Source organism: Prionailurus bengalensis, chromosome B3 (genome assembly GCF_016509475.1).
Source record: "Prionailurus bengalensis isolate Pbe53 chromosome B3, Fcat_Pben_1.1_paternal_pri, whole genome shotgun sequence".
Taxonomy (NCBI): Eukaryota; Metazoa; Chordata; class Mammalia; order Carnivora; family Felidae; genus Prionailurus; species Prionailurus bengalensis.
In genome coordinates, this window is record NC_057355.1 from 68,810,001 (window position 1) to 68,830,003 (window position 20,003).

Genomic DNA, 20,003 nt, shown 5'->3' on the forward strand with positions numbered 1-20,003 from the left:
GACGACAGTAACATGAAAGGGAAATCCCATAAGGCAAGAAGAGGATTTTACAAGCCAGAAGGAAGTGGCATGATATATTCAAAATGCTGATTGGGAAAAATCTGTAGCCAAAAATACTCTATGGGGCTAAGGCTATCATTCAGAATAGAAGGAGAGATAAAGTGTTTCCCAGACAAACAAAAACTAAAGGAGTCCATGACCACTAACCAGCCCTATAAGAAATATTAAAGGGGACTCTGAGTGGAAAGCAGAGAGCAAAAGTTACAGTATGAAGGTAGGAAACACAAAAGCAGTAACAACGAACATTTCTATAAAATATCAGTCAAGGAACTCACAAAATAAAAGGATGTAAAATACTAACATATACCTAAAACATGGGGAGGAAAGGACTAAAGAATGGGTTCAAACTTAAATGGTCATCAACTTAACGGACTTCTATATGCAAAAGAAGTTATAGACAAACCCAAAGATAACCATATATAAAAATGAAAAAAAAAACCACACTGATAAATACGCAAAGAATAAAGAGAAAAGAAATCCAATTATATCACTAAAGAAACTCAGTAAGGGGCGCCTGGGTGGCGCAGTCGGTTAAGCGTCCGACTTCAGCCAGGTCACGATCTCGCGGTCCGTGAGTTCGAGCCCCGCGTCAGGCTCTGGGCTGATGGCTCAGAGCCTGGAGCCTGTCCGATTCTGTGTCTCCCTCTTTCTCTGCCCCTCCCCCGTTCATGCTCTGTCTCTCTCTGTCCCAAAAATAAATAAATGTTGAAAAAAAAATTAAAAAAAAAAAAAAAGAAACTCAGTAAACCATGAAAGAAAGACAAGAAAGGATCAGGGAAAAGCTGCAGAAACAACCACCAAACAAATAATATGAGATACAACATAATATGAGAATAAATATATACCAATAATTACTTTGAATGTAAATGGACTAACTGCTCCAAAGGACATAGGGTGACAGAATGGATAAAAAAAAAACAGGACCCCTCTATATACTGCCTACAAGAGACCCATTTTAGACTTTAGAATTGTAGACTGAAAGTGAGGGGATGGAGAAACATCTATTATACAAATGGATGTCAAAAGAAAGCCAGAGTAGCAATACTGATATCAGACAAAATAGACTTTCAAACAAAGACTGTAATAAGAGACAAAGAAAGGCACTACATAATCGTAAGGGAAACTTCAACTGGAAGATATAACAACTGTAAATATTTGTGCACCCAACATGGAAGAACCCAAACACATAAAACAGTTAATAACAAACATAAAGGAAATATTTGAGAGTAATACAATAATAGGGGACTTTAACACTTCACCTACATTAGTAGACAGATAATCTAAACAGAAAACCAACAAGAAAACAACAGCTGTGAATGATATACTGGACTAGATGGATTTAACAGATATATTCAGAACATTCCATTCTAAAATAGCAGAATACACATTCTTTTCAAGTACACATGGAACATTCTCCAGAAGAGATCACATCTTAGGCCACAAAAAAAGTTTGAGCGACTTCAAGATCGAAGTCATACCATGCATCTTTTCTGACTAATGCTGTGAAAATAGAAGTCAACCACAAGAAAAAATCTGCAAAGACCACAAATATATGAAGGTTAAATAACAGGCTATAAAACAATGAATGGGTCAACCAGGAAATAAAAGAATTAAAAAGTACACAGAAACAAATGAAAATAAAAACACAATGATCCAAAACCTCTGGGATGCAGCAAAACTTCCCTTCTAAGAGGGAAGTTTATAGCAATACAGGCCTGCCTCAAGAAGCAAGAAAAATCTCATACAACCTAACCTTATACCTAAAGGATCTGGAAAAACAACAGCAGATAAAACCTAAAACCAGCAGAAGGGAGGAAATAATAAAGATGAGCACAGAAATAAAGGATACAGAAACTGAAAAAAACAATAGAGCAGATCAATGAAACCAGGAGCCAGTTCTTTGAAATAAGGAATATAAATGATAAATCTCTAGCCAGATCTATCAAGAAAAAGAAAAAAAGGGACTCAAAAAAATAAAATCACAAATGAGAGAGGAGAAATAACAACCAACACCACAGAAATACAAACAATTATGAGAGAATGTGATGGAAAACTATACGCCAACAAATTGGACAACCCAGAAGAAATGGATAAATTCCTAGAAACATATACACTACCAGAATTGAAACAAGAAGAAGTAGAAAATTTGAACAGACCAATTACCAGCAAAGCAAGTGAGTAAATAATAATAATAATAATAATTAATAATACCTCCCAAAAAACAAAAGTTCAGGACAAGATGGCTTCACAGGCAAACTCTACCAAACATTTAAAGAAGAGTTAATTAATACCTATTCTTCTAAAACTATTCCAAAAATAGAAAAGGAAGGAAAGCTTCCAAATTCATCCTATGAGACAGGCATTAGCCTGATACCAAAACCACATAAAGACACCACTAAAAAAGAGAACTACAGACCAATATCTCTGGTGAAAACGGATGCAAAAATCCTCAACAAAATACTAGCAAACCAAATCCAACAATACTTTTAAAAAAGCATTCACCAGAATCAGTGGGATTTTTTCCTGGGATACAAGGTGGTTCAATATTTACATATCAGTCAAGGTGATACATCACATCAATAAGAGAAAGGATAAGAATCATATGATCATTTCAATAGATGTAGAAAAAGCATTTGACAAAGTACAACATCCGTTCCTGATTTAAAAAAAAAAAAAAAAAAAAAAACCTCAACAAAGTAGGTTTAGAAGAAACGTTCCTCAACATAATAGAGGTCACATATGAAAACTCCCCAACTAACATCATCCTTAATGAAGAAAAACTGAAATGTTTCCCTTGAAGGTCAGGAGCAAGACAAGGATGTCCACTCTTACTACTTTTATGTAGCATAGTACTGGAAGTCCTAGCCACAGCAATCAGACAACAAGAAGAAAAAAAATATATCCAAATCAGTAAAGAAGAAGTAAAACTTTCAACCAGTTGCAGATGACATGATACTATATAGTGAAAAACCAAAGATCACCAACAAATTAACAAACTGCCAGAAATGATTAACAAGTTCAGTAAAGTCACAGAAAAGAAAAATCAATGTGCAAAAATCTGTTGCATTTCTATGGCCAACAATGAAGCAGCAGAAAGAGAAATTAAGAAAACAATTCCATTTACAATTATACCAAAATAATAAAATACCTAAGAATAAAACTAACCAAAGAGGTAAAAGATCTGTACTCTGAAAACTATAAAACACAACTAAAAGAAATTCAAGAGGACACAAAGAAATGGAAAGAATCCCATGCTCACATATTGGAAGAATATAATTAAAATAGCTACAGTACCCAAAGTAATCCATGCATCTAATGTAATACCTATCAAAATACCAAGAGCATTTTTCAGAGAACATAGAACAGATAATCCTAAAATGTGTACGGAACCACAAAAGATTCCAAATAGCCAATGCAATCTTGGGGGGGAGGAAAGCAAAACTGGGAGCATCACAATTCTGGACTTCAAGTTGTATTACAAAACTGTAGTAATCAAAACATTATTGTGCTGGCACAAAAATGGACACCTAGGTCAATAGAACAGAATAGAAAATCCAGAAAAATACTTACAACTATATGGTCAAGTAATCTTTGACAAAGCAAGAAAGAATATCCAATGGTAAAGATAGTCTCCTCAACAAATGATACTGGGAAACTGGAGAGCAACATGCAAGAGAAAGAAACTGGACCACTTTCTTACACCATACACAAAAAACAAATTCAAAATGCATTAAAGACCTAAATGTGAGACCTGAAATCATGAAAATCCTGGGAAAGAGCACAGTAACTTCTCTGACATCGGCCATAGCAACTTCTTTCTAGAAGAAAGGTATCTCTCCTGAGGCAAGGGGAATAAAAGCAAAAATAAACTATTGGGACTAGGTCAAAATAAAAACCTTCTGCAAAACGAAGCAAACAATCACCAAAACTAAAGGCAACCGACAGAAATGAAGATATTTGCAAATTATATATCCAATAAAGGGCTAGTGTCCAAAACATATAAAGAACTTACACAACTCAACACCCAAAAAACAAATAATCCAATTAAAAATGGGCAGAAGACATGAATAGACATTTTTCCAAAGACATACAGATGGGCAACAGACACATGAAAAGATGTTCATCATCACTCACCATCAGGAAAATGAAAATCACAACTATAATGAGATAGTACTTCACACTTGTCAGAATGGCTAAAATCAACAACACAAGAAACACTAGGTATTGGTAAGGATGTGGAGAAAAGAGAACTCTCTTGCACCATTGGTGGGAATGCAAACTGGTACAGCTACTCTGGAGAACAGTATAGAGGTTCCTCAAAAAGTCAAAAGTAGAACTACCCTACAATCTGGCAACAACACTACTGGGTAATTACCTAAAGAGTACAAAAACACTAATCCCGGAGTGCCTGGGTGGCTCAGTCGGTTAAGCGTCCGACTTCAGCTCAGGTCACGATCTCGCGGTTCTTGAGTTTGAGCCCGGCGTCGGGCTCTGGGCTGATGGCTCAGAGCCTGGAGCCTGCTTCCGATTCTGTGTCTCCCTCTGTCTCTGCCCCTCCCCCGTTCATGTTCTGTCTCTCTCTGTCCCAAAAATAAATAAATGTTAAAAAAAAAAAAAAATTAAAAAAAAAAACCCCACTAATCCCAAGGAATACATGTACCACTATGTTTATAGCAGCATTATCGACAATAGCCAAACTAGTCTCTATCGATTGATGAATAGATAAAGAAGATGTGGCGTATATTTACACAGTGGAATAATATTCAGCCACAAAAAAAGCATAAGATCTTGTCATTTGTAATGACATTGTTGGAACTACAGAGTATTATGCCAAGTGAAATAAGTCAGTTAGAGAAAGACAAATACCATATACAAACAAGCCACATATACAAACAAGCAAAGGGAAATGGAGGAGGAGGGGGAGGAGGAGAAGGAAGAAAGAGAGAGAGGGAGAGAGGGAGAGAGGGAGAGAGAGGGAGAGAAATCAAGAAACAGATTCTTATTTACAGAGAACTGATGGCTACCAGAGGAGGGGGGTGGGGGGATGGGTTACATAGCCAATGAGGATTAAGGAGTACACTTGTGATGAGCGCAAGGTGATGGATGGAATTGTTGGATCACTATACTGTACACCTGAAACTAATAAAACACTGTGTGTGTATATATTTATATTTACATTTACATTTATATTTATATTTATATTTATATATATAAAGTATCCAAAGAAAGAAAAACTGTCTTGGCCCCCATGAGTGACTCATGTTCATCATTTAAGAATCCAAAGGGATGACTGGAGTTGATGGTACACGAAGGTGTACAAAACCAGCATCAGTCTCAATGGTACAAATGAGTAATGCACACATTCTTCATTCTGCACCCAGTGTCCCTCTATCAGTGAGTATGACTTGATGGAATAACTGAATTATGTCAGGCAATACAGCATCCTGCAGCCTGAGACAAAGGGCTCCTGGGCCGCTAAGTCGGCCAGGGAATTAATTGCTTTGTGTTGTCCATCAAAACTAAACTCCAAATATACCTGCGGGCTTCCAGGTAGGCAAAGGCCCGGGAAGCATCTTAACACCGGTAAACCAGCAGATCTACTAAATGCCTAACAGTGTATTATATACCCACAATGAAACAGTGAATTAAAATATTTCTCAACATTTTAAATTCTGTCTTCTTTTTTGACATCTCAGTAATGAATTATACTAGTATCAGCACTTAGGGGAATACCATGAGGGCTCAATAAAATCATCGTATTTCATAACTGTGAAGCTTTTGTTTATCCCTCTACAAATCACTCCCTTCCCCTCACAGTATTCTCCAGGAACTAACACACTTAAATGTATCATGTTGATAACAAAGAACATAACAAATGGAAAAGGCACAGGATTTATGTATCTTTATAAGTTTAGCTGTATCAGCTCAAGTGTAGTTTGTAATCAACTTTGTGTCAACAGCATGTGTAAACTATTAGGAATGGGCCTGTGGGTGGGTTGGAGACAGAAAAGGAAGTCTACAAGTTTTGTTTAATGGAGGCCAACATACCATTTGGTTCTCTTGGGGACAAGGTACAATGTAAGTTAATGTCTCATTTGGCATCTGTCCCTGAATCATTTCACAGCGGGAGTGACCATATTAGAAATGTGACTGCATTGCACAATGAGCAGGGGCCTGCCAGAGGCCATCGCTCAGTCAAGCTTCCCCTCAGTTATGGACTACGAATGTGATGAATGGGATAAATGAGAAGGGTTCCCGTAAAGAAAAGGTCAATGTTGGCTAGTTCTTTCTTCTATCCTACAACGCAAAGAACATTAGTTAAAAAGAGATAAAACAACCTGTCATTTCCATGGCACCTACTTCCAAATTGCTTAAGTGATGATCAAAAACAACATTCTTAAATTATCCCAAGCTCCTGAAAAGCCAGACAGAGGGCATGCATTTTCCCCCTCCCTGCAGCGCCCCCACACATCCCCTTCCAACTTTCAAAACTGAAGAGGCAGAGAGCCAAGGAAGCCATGGCCATGCCACGTTCCCACTTCACTCCTGTCATAAAGAAGAGCTGGCCCTCCTATAGATGGCTCATTTACCATTCTAGAAGCTGCATCCCTCACAGAGTCATGCATCTGAAAAAGCACTAGAAAGCTAGCATGCAGACTATTACTGAAACATGAACACACTGCTCCACAGAGGCAAGCATGTTAGACAGGGGGACCTCCAAAAGAAATGAAAAGAAATAAAGGATGTGTGTGTCAATAATAGGGATTTAGAGATTGTGAATTGGAGAACCCCAAGGCTGAATGGACAATATGATGGATAAACTGAACTTTTTTTTTTTTTTTTAAAGTATGGTGGGGTCAATAATAAAATCCAAAGACACTATCAGATATTATATGGCCTAGTCTCTCATTTTAGAAATTAGGAAAATGGGCTGAAAGCATTGCCAGAAGTTGACAATGTTCATCACCCAGACCTAAGACCACAAATCCAGACCTTCTGATTCTGGATCCAATGTTCTTTCCATTAATGCTGCACTGAATAGTATAAAGGGTAACAGCTTCCAAGCCAGACAGTTGTAGGTGGATTCAAATTCAAGTTGCCCTACTTACTAGTCTAGGACTTCTGACAAGTCACAGTCTCTGGGAGCCTCATGTTTTATCTGTAAAATGGTGACAAATCTATTACTTAGCTTATATTTCTACATTAATTCTTCATACCACTAATGTTAAATGCCAAAAACAAAGGTTGGCACATAGTACCTAAATTTAATCAAATCCCTACTATGATTTTTCAGTCATAGGTCATTATAGAAGAAATGTTTGTAGGGGCACCTGGGTGGCTCGGTCGGTTAAGCGTCAGACTTCAGCTCAGGTCATGATCTCACGGTCTGTGGGTTCGGGCCCCGCATTGTGCTCTGTGCTGACAGCTCAGAGCCCGGAGCCTGCTTCAGATTCTGTGTCTCCCTCTCTCTCTCTGTCCCTTCCTGACTCACACTCTGTCTCTGTCTCTCAAAAATGAATAAATGTGAAAAAAAATTTTTTTTTCAAAAAAGAAGAACTGTTTGAGCATCATGTATGTGCCAAACACTTTGCTAGGTACTTTCAAAAACAGAGAGGGAAAAAAAATCATTGCTCTCTCCAAGATGCCTACAATCAGCAAATTAACAAACAGGACTTTGATGTATAAAAAGGGTAATAAAACCATTGAAAGAATTTAACTTGAACTTAAGGAAGTGGATTATACATTAAGATAACATGAGTCAACATAGAACAATATTCAAAAAAATCTTGATCCTAGGAATCTCAAAGAATTCTTTATTTGTACCATGGGAGAATTAGTTTTATAATGTGCCTTTCTTAAAACAGCAGATTGGAGCTAGATTTCTACCCAATAGTCATGAACTTATGCAATGGCTACTCCAGGCAAAAATTTCTCAGGTAAGTGAGAGCCTATGAAGGTAAGTGCTGTTTTTTCAAAAATGAAGGAACACAGAACTATCCAAAAATGAAAAATGAACCGGATGATGCTGAGAGTCATGAAGTGATCATAAGCTCTCAAAGTAGAGTTTGCTAAATGGTGGACACACTTGGACAAAATTGAAGAATTTGCTATGGTTACATTATAAATGACACAAAATGGCAAAGTCAGAAAAAAATGTTTGATTCTGCCACTACTCTCCTACTGGAGCTCTGTGTCAGCTAAGCGCTCTCAGTTTCCGTGGAACGTGTGTAAAACTTAGGTGCCGGGAACGGATTTTATTCAAATAATCTGTAAGTCTTTGCTGTTGAATGTAAGGGGTATGTGCACATAGTCCCTACACATTTTGACAAGCCAGTTCTAGGACTAAGCCCTGAGCCCTTTCTGCAGTGCAGCATTCCACTGCAGAGTGTGATGAGATTACAGACTCCAGAGTCCCTCACTCTTACTAGCCTTGGGACTCTAGACTAGAAAGGTCAACCTCTAGTCAAGTTATTTTAGGTGATAAGGTTTCCATTTTGTGGGTGGGAAAACTGAATAATTAAGTGACTTCTCTACAAATCTTTTCTCAAAAAAAAAAAAAAAAACCAGACAGCTGATTTTAGGTTCTCTGTTTATCAAATCATGCCTTTTCTTTAAAGTCTGTGAAAAACTGGGGCACCTGGGTGGCTCAGACGGTTGAGTGTCCGACTTCAGCTCAGGCCACTATCTCGCCATCCGTGAGTTCGAGCCCCGTGTCAGGCTCTGGGCTGATGGCTCAGAGCCTGGAGCCTGCTTCTGATTCTGTATCTCCCTCTCTCTCTGCCCCTCCCCCGTTCATGCTCTGTCTCTCTCTGTCTCAAAAAAAATAAATAAATGTTAAAAAAAATTTAATAAAGTCTGTGAAGAACTAAAAAATCTGAAGGTGATACACATCAATTCTTGTAGGGAGTGACACAATGAATCACTTTTCCTGTATATGTTAAGCATGAAATCCTTCTTATTCTAGAAAGGCATGCTGAAGAAGTCCTGAAACACCTCTGACTTCTCCATGACCAGTAAATGGAGAAAGGAAACCCAACGGACAATGAGGGCTGTGGATGGAAGTGACATATAAGGAAATGAACATCAAAGTAACAGCTCGGTCACCCACTATCTTCTACTAGTCCTATGACAACAGGTGTGACCATTTCTTTGTGGAACAAAGCAAGTAGAGATGGTGTTCGGTGAGCACACACAAGCACAGCCAGGCTGGGTTATGGTCTCTTTTATCAACCGCATCTGTTCTATTTGGTGTTGCTGCCAATCTAGTGATTTCAGCTCCCAGAGAATGGGGGGGGGGGTTAACTAAAGTGATGAGGGGACAGGCAGATGAAATGGCCCAGAGTGGGGACACTGGCAAACTGGAGAACATGTATCACAGTTGAAGTAGGCACCTGCTTATTCAACTGCAGCCTGTTTAAGTCATGCAAGAAAAAAAGTAAGCTGCTGCTGCCAGATTTTCTAGTTTTTTTAAGAAACAGCTGGAAACCCTTCCATATTTTAAAATGTGCATTCCTAATTCAATCTTTAAAATGCTGTGTTTGCCCCCAAACACTTTTCTAGGTCAGATCAGGGATAAGAGTTGTCAGTTTCCTATTGAAGGTTGTCAGTCTATGATGGATGGAATAGTTCCAAACCACAGGCAAGTGTATAGATAGGGGACACTGCCCCTGCCCCCCCCCCACCCCCGCCCCCGAGGGCAGTAGTGTGCCATGGCCACAGGGTTTCAGCAATTTTGTATGAATCACAAATACTGGACAAAAGAATTTAAGTTTACTGATACCAAGCAAAGAACAGACAGTCCTTTCATGGATAAAGAAAACTTAAGGCATAATTAGGAACATTTTTTAAACCTTACTGTTGTCGATCATATCCTGATTTAACCTTTATTTTAACTGGAAAACATGATCCCAATATACTTTTCCCCTTCCATTTACTCTTCTCTTTTGCTTCTCCAACTATTTATTTATTTTTTTTAATTTATTTATTTTGAGAGAGAGAGACAGACAGAGACAGCATGAGTGGGGGAGGGAGGGAGAGAGAGGGAGGGAGGGAGGGAGAGAGAGAGAAAGAGAAAGAGAGAGAGAGAGAGAGAGAGAGAGAGAGAATTTCCATGCTGCCAGCACAGAGCCCAACGTGGGGCTTGAACCCAGGAAGCTGTGAGATCACGACCTGAACCAAAACCAAGAGTTGGATGCTCAGCAGACTGAGCCACTCAGGCATCCCTCCAAACTTGTCTTAGTTTGAGATGTAAATCATAGGACTTTTGTGGAAATAACACAAGATAATACATGTAATATACTTACAACAATGCCTAGCACAAAGTAGGAACTCAAAAACAGTAAGAGCCTGCTGTTACTGTAAATATTATTTAGCTATCAAAGCCCTACAACCTGGGGAAGCCAGTGTTAACTTAAAACTGAGCTGTTTCACATAACTGCTCACAGAGTCACTTCTGTGCCTACCCTCTTTAGCAATCTGTTTCTTAAATTAATCCCCATTTCACTTCTTCTGAGACAGCTGAGAATCTTTTGCACACCAGAACAAAGAAGAAGAAAGAGAGGTCTCTGTAGAGCACTTTGCAACAAAGGAGCTAAGGGCCTCCATTTCCCCCTAGGAGACAGAGGTACTTTTCCATTTTTTTGTTTGTTTGTTTCTTTCTTTGTGAAATGGATTCATTTCCTCTTCCAAACTACTTAAAACGAGCTGACTTTATACACCATCTGACCTATTTAATAATGTTTTTTTGCTGTTTGCAATGGCTTTACATATAATCTAACACACAGCCTCAGTTATTTTAAAAAGCACATTATCACTTATTGGAAAGAAGGATATTTGATCCACAAATTCATTAAATTAGCGAGTAATGAGCACTGAATAAACACCAAGTTTTATTTAAATTTTGCTATTGTTCTCTAAGGTACAGGTCAACCCAGCCATCAGTAAACTAGAATCAGTGCCTGATTCAATATTTAGTTATTTGATTAAAACTCTACCACTTCCTGTTATAGGCACCGCAAGCATAAGGAAATGACAATTACATAGTGGGAGGAAGTAAATCCCTCAGTCTTTCTGGGCTCCACAAAGTAGGATCAAGTCAGCACTTTCCAAGCCCTCCTTGGGGAAAGAAAATGGATGACTCAACACACCCTGTCTCCTACTAGGGTCACTTCCCTAAGTGCCTTGATCTGCATGACATCGTATTGCAGGGATGTCCTCAGATGGACGGATACAAATACATGAATGGGAGTAAGCCAAACAAGAGTCTTGAGTGTGCCTAGGAAAAAATAGGTTTTTAAAGACCTCTTATGAACAGTAAAAGTCCAAATACTCTATCTTGTTTCTTGTTTTACAAATACAACCAATATTTTCTCCAAGTATAACATTTTTCCCAATCAAACACACTTGTGGCATTTCTTAAAAATGGGAACTCAATTATATTAAAAATGGAGTTCAAGTCTTCCCTCCCCAGGATAAACGCAGTGCCCATTGTCAGGTGCCAGCTGCAGATGCTGTCTAGGTAAATAAGGCAACAAAAAGGGGAATATTTACTTCAGTACACGAGAAAACTAAGTATCAGTCTCACATAACCAGTTCAGGAGAATCAAAGAGATATACCTGTAGGTTTTCAATTTCTTCTTTGTGTTCCCTCTTCAAGTGTAAAATAGCAGCTTGGTATTCTGTAAGATCACAAAAGAAGCCAATTACAAAGAAGCACACAATTATGCACAAAATTCAAGTGAGCATCTCCAAGACTCCAGAGTCCCTCCTGCAAGTAAACTGAGTAAATAAATGCCACAGTTTGACATTAACCTGATGAGAGATGTTGAAAATTGGGGCAAGATAAGACAAGTAGCTCAGGAGAGAAAGGAAATTTCCTTCCATGTGGCAAACCTTGAATTACGAGAAGCCCCAAATGAAGCAGATAGGATAGGGTTAAAAAAAAAAAAAAAAAAAGCATGAGGCATGTTCCAGATAAAGACTGGATTAGGTGTTTGTCTTTAAGGAGGAGTTGGAAGCTAAGGCAGTACAGAGAACAAATACAGACGTGTTAAGAGCAGACACACAGGAAATAAAACTTTCTATGTGAGATCAGAGAACTCTATTTTTAACTGTTTAAAAAAAAATCTCCATTTCAATGCTAGGCTAAGCAAGCACCCAGGGCTGATTTTAATCTTTAGATCACTTTGGAAAGTCATAACCATTTGTCACTTGGATGAGAAAATCTAGGATGAGTTGAAGTTGAAAGGAAGACAAAAATAAATTTCTGGTCCAATTTTAGCCTGAGTCTAATAATGTTTATTCCAACAAGAAATCCCAAGTGTACACAGAACTCCAGCCAATGACTAAAACTACCATCCCGTTGGCTAAACATGAAGCAGCTCGGACAGCTTTATTTCCAGGAGAATGACTACGAATGTGGGGTCACAGAGTTATACAGACTGTAGAGGACCACAAAGCAAATGCTATGAGGAAATATTTTCATGGGATAAGTTGTTTTCTTAACCATGTCTTTGGAGTTGTGAGTGTAAGTACTAGAGAAGCAGTCAGAAGTCATTAAAAATATATGAAAAAAAAAAAACCAGTGGACTTTTCTTCAAGTGGATTTCAGAAATCAGGCATGAAAACTTGGGTGTGAATTCAAAAATGGATGAGAGAAATCTCTGGTAAAGCCACAACAGGAGAGGAGTGTTGCTGTTACTATAAATGGCCACCCCAATGCTCTTATGGGATATGTGTTACACTGAGCTGTGACTCCATCAGCAAGTTCTGGGAATTTTACATCAAAGCCATCCCTTGAATCAAACCACTTTGCACCATCCCCACACTCACCAGCTACCAGTATCCACCACAATCTTTCCCCTGGACCTCTGCAATACCCTAAAAAAGGTTGCCTGCTCTCACTGCCACCACCTTACCCCATTCTCCTCACAGCAGCCTGAATGATCTAGTAAAGGCATGAACCAGACCATGTCTCATCGCAGGCTTTCCAATGGGCTTAGAGTGAAATTCCAACTCCTTACTGTAGCCCCTAATGCCCTTCATGACCTGGCTTCTATATACCTCCCCCTGTCTTTGCCAGGCACCCTGGCTTTCTTGCTATTCCTTGAACTTGTCCAGTTTTCTTCTACCTCAAAATCTTTACTAATATTGGAGACAGTATAATAATAACCATATAAACCATATGTAACCAATATAAAAACCATAATAATGGATTCCATTTATTGAGCGCTCACTATGTATCAGGCATTATCTAAGAACTTCATACATATTGACTTATTTTTTCTCCCCCCAATAACCTTATGATGTAGGTATGTTATATCCATAAATGATGAAGAAATTGATGCACAGAGAAGTTAAGCAGCTTTCTTGTTCAAGAAAGATGAGTAAGTTGCAGAGCTAAAAAACATACATAATTCAAGGATGAATGGATAAACAAATTATGGTTTATCTATAGAGTGGAATACTACTCAGCAATAATAAGGAATTACTATTGATATATACATCAACATAAATCAATCTCAAAGACATTGTACAGAGTGACAAAGCCCCAGAAGGCTTATTATTGTTTAATTCCATTTATATGACATTCTGGAAAAGACAAAGCTATAGGGGTAAAAACAGATCACAGCAGCAGTGGCCACAGGGTAGAGATGGTGGGGGGGGGGATGGTATTTGACTACAAAGGGGCAGCACACAAAGGAATTCAGGGGGTGATTTAACTTTTCTCTATCCTGACTATCATGGTGGTTACATGAATCTGTGCACAAGTTAAAACTCATGGAACTATGCACCAAAAAGAAAAAGTTAATTCTATGTTAATTAAAAAAAATCTGTATCAAATATTTTACTTTTAAATGTTTTCCCTAGGAGATTCGGCATAACACAAGAACACCTATTACTACTATTGTTTTTTTTTTTTAAGTTTATTTATTTATTTAAAAAACATTTTTTTGGGGCGCCTGGGTGGCGCAGTCGGTTAAGCGTCCGACTTCAGCCAGGTCACGATCTCGCGGTCCGGGAGTTCGAGCCCCGCGTCGGGCTCTGGGCTGATGGCTCGGAGCCTGGAGCCTGTTTCCGATGCTGTGTCTCCCTCTCTCTCTGCCCCTCCCCCGTTCATGCTCTGTCTCTCTCTGTCCCAAAAATAAATAAACGTTGAAAAAAAATTTTTTTTAATTTTTTTTAATTTTTTTTATTTAAAAAAAATTTTTTTTCAACGTTTTTTATTTTTTATTTTTAAACGTTGAAAAAAAATTTTTTTTTAATTTTTTTTAATTTTTTTTTTATTTAAAAAAAATTTTTTTTTCAACGTTTTTTATTTTTTATTTTTGGGACAGAGAGAGACAGAGCATGAATGGGGGAGGGGCAGAGAGAGAGGGAGACACAGCATCGGAAACAGGCTCCAGGCTCCGAGCCATCAGCCCAGAGCCCGACGCGGGGCTCGAACTCCCGGACCGCGAGATCGTGACCTGGCTGAAGTCGGACGCTTAACCGACTGCGCCACCCAGGCGCCCCTTTTTATTTATTTTTGAGAGCAAGAGACAGGCAGAGACAGAGGGAGACAGAGAATGTCATGCAGGTTCTGTGCTGCCAGGTTTGAATTCATGAACTGTGAGATCATGACCTGAGCTAAAATCAAGAATTGGATGCTTAACTGAGCCACCCAGTTGCCTCTGTTACTATTATTTCTATTCGTTATTTTCCTAAGGGTATTAGCAGATTCAGGACAAGAAAAAAGAAAATATGCATACACACATGCATGCGCATGCACACACATATTTATATATAAAAAGGAAAAAATATAACTATTATTTACTATGATCATGTATTTAGAAAAATCTGAATGATTGCCTGCAGATAACATATTGGAATTAATATAGGAGTTTAGTAAAGTTGCTGGATATAAAATCAGTATACAAAAATCCTGATACCATCAACAGTTTCAAAAAGAAAACATTCACAGTACCCCTAAAACTACCAAGTACTTAGAAAAACCTAATATGCAAGGCCTCATGAGAAAATAGAAACACCATGTTGAAATGCATTACCAAGAAATACAGAGTGAGCAAGCCATGTTTTTGATAAGACTCAATATTGTAAAGATGTTGATTCAGTACAATCCTGTTAAACATTTCTAGGGGTTTTGGGTTTTTAACTTAAGGAGTTCATTCTAAAATTTATATTGAAACACAGATGTGCAAAAAGGCAGTAAGAGCCAAGAAACTGGAAAATATAAAGACAGCTTGCCTTACAATCTAATAGGACATATTTTAAATTATCACAACATAATTAAAGTAGAATAAAGGGCCCAAAAAGACACCATGAATGCATGGTCACTTGATAGGACAGAAATATCATGGAAGATCTTTGTTTACACTAAGAGTTTTGTTTTTTTTGTTTTGTTTTGTTTTTTGTTTTTTTTGTTTTTTTAAATAATTATTGGTTGGGAAACATGGATAGACATATGGAAAACCAAAAACTGGATCCCAACTTTATACTAGGTAATGACCTATTTTAAGTTGATTAAAAGCTAAATTGTACAAAGAAAAATTACAAATGTTTAATGAGACAATATAGGGTAATAGTTTTATAATTAGGTTAGGAAAAATGTTAAGATTCAAAAAGCATTAAATATAAAGGAAATAAAACTGATAAGATGGACTACATTAAAATTAAGAACTTCTTTTCATCAAAATACAGCAAAAAGGGAGGGAAAAGACATTTGAAACAAATAATCAAAGATATAGTGTGTGGGGAGCGTGGGGGTGTGGGGGTGTGTATCCTACACAACTATAGAAAATGAAAACTGGGCAAAAAATGTCAATAGGCACTCTATAAAGACAACACACAAGTAACTATATATTAAAAAGGGCTCATTTTCATTAGTAATCAGGACTAGTCAAAGTCTGACAAAACTGAGTGTTGGTGGAGGTGTGGAGCAACGGAACGTTCACACAATTTGAAGGAGTGCACACTGGTACGATCATTACAAAAAATAGTTGGCATTTTCTAATAAAATTGAAGCTACTCATACCTTCCTACCCAACAATCCTTACCCTGGCTACGCATAAATGAAAAAAACTATAAAAGGAAAACAAATAATAGTAACACAAGTCAGGATAATGGTGGGATCCCGGAAAAGAGGAACTGAGTGGGGGTATGATTGAGCAAGGTGGCATCACATGAGTGTTCAATGGAAAAATATTCTTTAACCTCTGTTTTTTGTATCATTTTTTTATGTACACCTAACATTACAATGTAAGAAAAAAAGAGTAATAATAATAATAATAATAATAATAATATCAATAAAATCAATCCCAAGCCTCTACAAAGCACGCAAAGGAATTTTAGCTAAACCAACCTTCTTGCAAAACCGATGCCCCTTGGAAATAACATCTACATTCTAAATGGAAACTGCACAGAATATATTTTGAAATGATTCATTTTGTGTAAATTGTACCTGTAAGGGTGTGACAGATATAGTTGTGACTAATTTACAGATGGATGAAGGAGACCATTGCAAAGCTAACACCCAGTAAATCATGATTCATCTCTTCTTTAAATATTTTTGCCAATGGTCCCAGGGTTACAAATGGCAAAAGAACACCTCCCCATCACTGACAAGGATGATAAAATAGGATCTCTGGGCGAGATATAGAAGGAAGAAGTTCATGTCTTCACTGGTGGAAGGCTTGAGTCAAGGGTTCACAAGAGAATGCTAAGAGAATATAAAGGTTACAGAACAATGAGTCTAAGCTAGGTTGGTGGTTTTCAAATATGTCTTGTTAGTGGCAGACCCCTCCCTCCACATTTCTTGAGTTTACAAATACAAGAGTAGAGCTCCCATCTCTTGCAGATAAGGATGGTGGGGCAGAGGTCTCAAATCAAGAATTAAGGATGTTTTTGTTAAAAAGAGAGTTTCACCTTTATTCTATAGCTCTGGGAATAGTGTGTGAAAAGGAGAAATTAAGATTTTGAGTATCAGGGCTTGAAAAAAGCAGACCACTTTGAAGCTACATTAGCCCCAAAGGAAATTAACAAAAATTCAATTAATCTAGCCTAAAAAAAGAAGCTTTTGAGTAATACATGTAATGCATTCTTTTAAAAAAATTATTTATTTTAAGAAAATAATACATTATATGAAAAGACAGAAATAGGCAAAAGGATCCTAACTGGCAGGACTCAACATTTGGGGAAAAATAGATAAGAATTTCCCTCCATAGGGGAGCCTGGGTGGCTTAGTTGGTTTAGCTCAGGTCATGATATCACGGTTCGTGATTTCGAGCCCCACATTGGGCTCTGTGCTGACAGCTCAGAGCCTGGAACCTGCTTTGGATTCTGTGTCTCCCCCTCTCTTTGCCCCTCCCCTGCTTATATGCGCGCACGCTCTCTCTCTCTCTCTCTCTCTCTGTTTCTTGCTCACTCTCACTCACTCTCTCTCAAAAATAAAATAAACATTAAAAAATTTCCTTCCATAAAAATAAATACTTTCTAGTCTAGATCCATACTTAATTAGTATGGATCCCTTCTGCAGCACAAACCTTCTTTTTTTTTTTTTTTTTTTTTTTATCAGCTCACAACAAAACAGCCTTTCTGCCAGGTATCATTAGAATGCTGAGCCTTCCATTTGACCAATAACAGAACTAAAGATGATCTCGCTAACAGGGGGAGGCATTAGTGACCAGCGCTACAGTTCATACTGATGAGTTTCTTTCTCTTAATTACATATGGATACAGGTAACAGAATGCTATTTCTTAGGAACTGTTCTAAGCACTCGACACAGATTAATGTATTTCACCTTCATATCACACTTACAAGGCAGATTCTGTCATATCAAGACCCGTTTTGCAGAAACTGAGGTACAAAGGTTGACCTTTTCCCAAAATGCACGCTAGTTAAGTGTCAACAAGTTCATTCAGTCCCAAAGAGCCTGTGACATTTACCCTGCACAGTTTGTTGTTTGTTTGCTGCTGTTGTTTTAATGGTTGGGTAAGCTTCAAGAGTAACCAAAACTCAAAGTTCCTAGGTAATTAAAGGTTGCTGGCTTCATCTGATCAGAAGAATCACTAGTAATCTCGGTAAATCTTTAAAAGGGGCCTGAGATATTATTAATCCCAGGCAGGTTTGAAAAGCCAGTGTGAGTTACAATGGCTAGTCCCATCAAGTGATGTGATTACGATTCATCTATTTTCTCTATGGGGACTTCCAGAACTGCAGTTGTCAGTTTATGATTATATCTGGTTTTCATTTATATTCTGTCATGCGTATCCAAGGCCCTTCCTACCTACACACACACACACACACGCACACGCACACGCACACTGGAAGAACTGGGTTACAGAGTTGGGGAATTAGAGAATTCCTGATCTCCCTCATGAGTGAGAACCATGACTCTCTTCCTGTTCACGGATTCTAATTTACACTGCCTTTGCCTTTCATTGGCTTTACCCACTGCGTCACATTGCTACACACAAGTTTAAGCACACACCTTCAATCTTAAAGGCAAAGGATTCTTCCTCAGAATTATACTTGGAGAATATTTAGTCAGTGCTTTCAAAGCTTTACATGCATACCAGTGAGGTCATTTCTTTTGGTAATAGACAGCTAGACTTTAACAGTTGAATATTTTAACATACGTTAGAAAAAAAAAAATCAATCTAGCACATAAAATCCATGATTTCATGAATATTACCGATATAAGATTAGGTTGATCAAAATTTAGTCCCTGGAACTAAACATCACCTGGAATTTCTTAGAAAGGTTAATTCTCAGGACCACCCCAGACTCAGTAAGAAATGCAGAGGATGTTTTAACAAGGCTCCTAAGTGATTGGGATGCATTCTAAAGTTTGAGAACTACTGCTTTTGAGGATAAAGTTACTTTTACTCACGCTAAAAGCCCCACACAACACAAAAAAGTTTAAATTTTTAAAATAGTAAGAAGGGTATAAATGTACGCTCCAAATCATGGAGCTGGTACATCAAGGATGTCATTTGGGAAAACATAGTAATTACTGACAGATGAATACACATTCAAAGTTATCCACAAACAAATGGGGAAACTCTGTCCAACCATCTCTAACTGGTGCTGGTCATAGATGGCAAAAGCACAGACCATTTACTTGAATATTTAAGAATAAAATCAAATTTGAGCTCTCATATTTAATGTGCTTATGAGGGCAAAGTGTACTGCCTCGTCTTGGTACACAGTAGGTCCTCTAGATTTGTTTCCTCTCCAGGTACCTATAAACCATTTAGTAATTATGCAGTTGGGGAAAGGGATAGCTGCCTTGGTATCCATAAAAAACAACTGAGGAAGATTCAAAGTCAGTGAAGTCCAGAGCAAAAGTTGGGTATAATCAAAGTCAACAGCTGCCAGCAGGTACATCACCTAAAATGTCAACACAACACTTCTTTATCAGTGGGCTTTGAACAATCACAGCGTAAGTATATAATAAGGAGCCCAACTATATTTTTTGATGTTGGACTGCAGATACTAACTCTCCCTATTCCCCTCTTCCCCACATCTGGACAGTCTAAATACAAACTCTTTGACACTAAGTAAATTAGAACCACACAAACCACTGCCCACAAGTGGGGATCCTCAGCCCAAACCCTTTCCCCTTAAACACTGTGAAACCCCAAGCCAGTCTCCTTCTTTTCCTCTCTCAAGGCATTTTCCAGCCAACTTCAGAGGCCTGCCTTGCTCTCCCCCAGAAGTCTCATTATTTTAGTCAATAAAGTTTTTCATGCCCTCTTTTGTGCATGGTGTATGTATGTGTAGAATCATCCGTCTTGAATGGATCTGAATCAAATTTTGGATAGACATCCATCCTACTTCTTCAAAAAGGATGAGGCCATGTAGAAATTATCTGAATAATCAATGAATCTAGCTATTATATTGTTCTATATATGTATAAAAAGAAGAGGACTAGTTTCCATTA

General features: G+C 38.0%; 1 protein-coding gene across 2 annotated transcripts in view; it reads right to left on the bottom strand.

The window, feature by feature from the left end:
• Positions 1-20,003, bottom strand: part of FMN1 (formin 1) — a 431,558-nt gene that overhangs the window by 235,221 nt on the left and 176,334 nt on the right. For both annotated transcript variants that reach the window (XM_043555725.1, XM_043555724.1), the window contains one exon: positions 11,677-11,738. In XM_043555725.1, the coding sequence (XP_043411660.1) occupies positions 11,677-11,738 (62 nt within the window). The remainder of the gene's footprint in view (positions 1-11,676; positions 11,739-20,003) is intronic.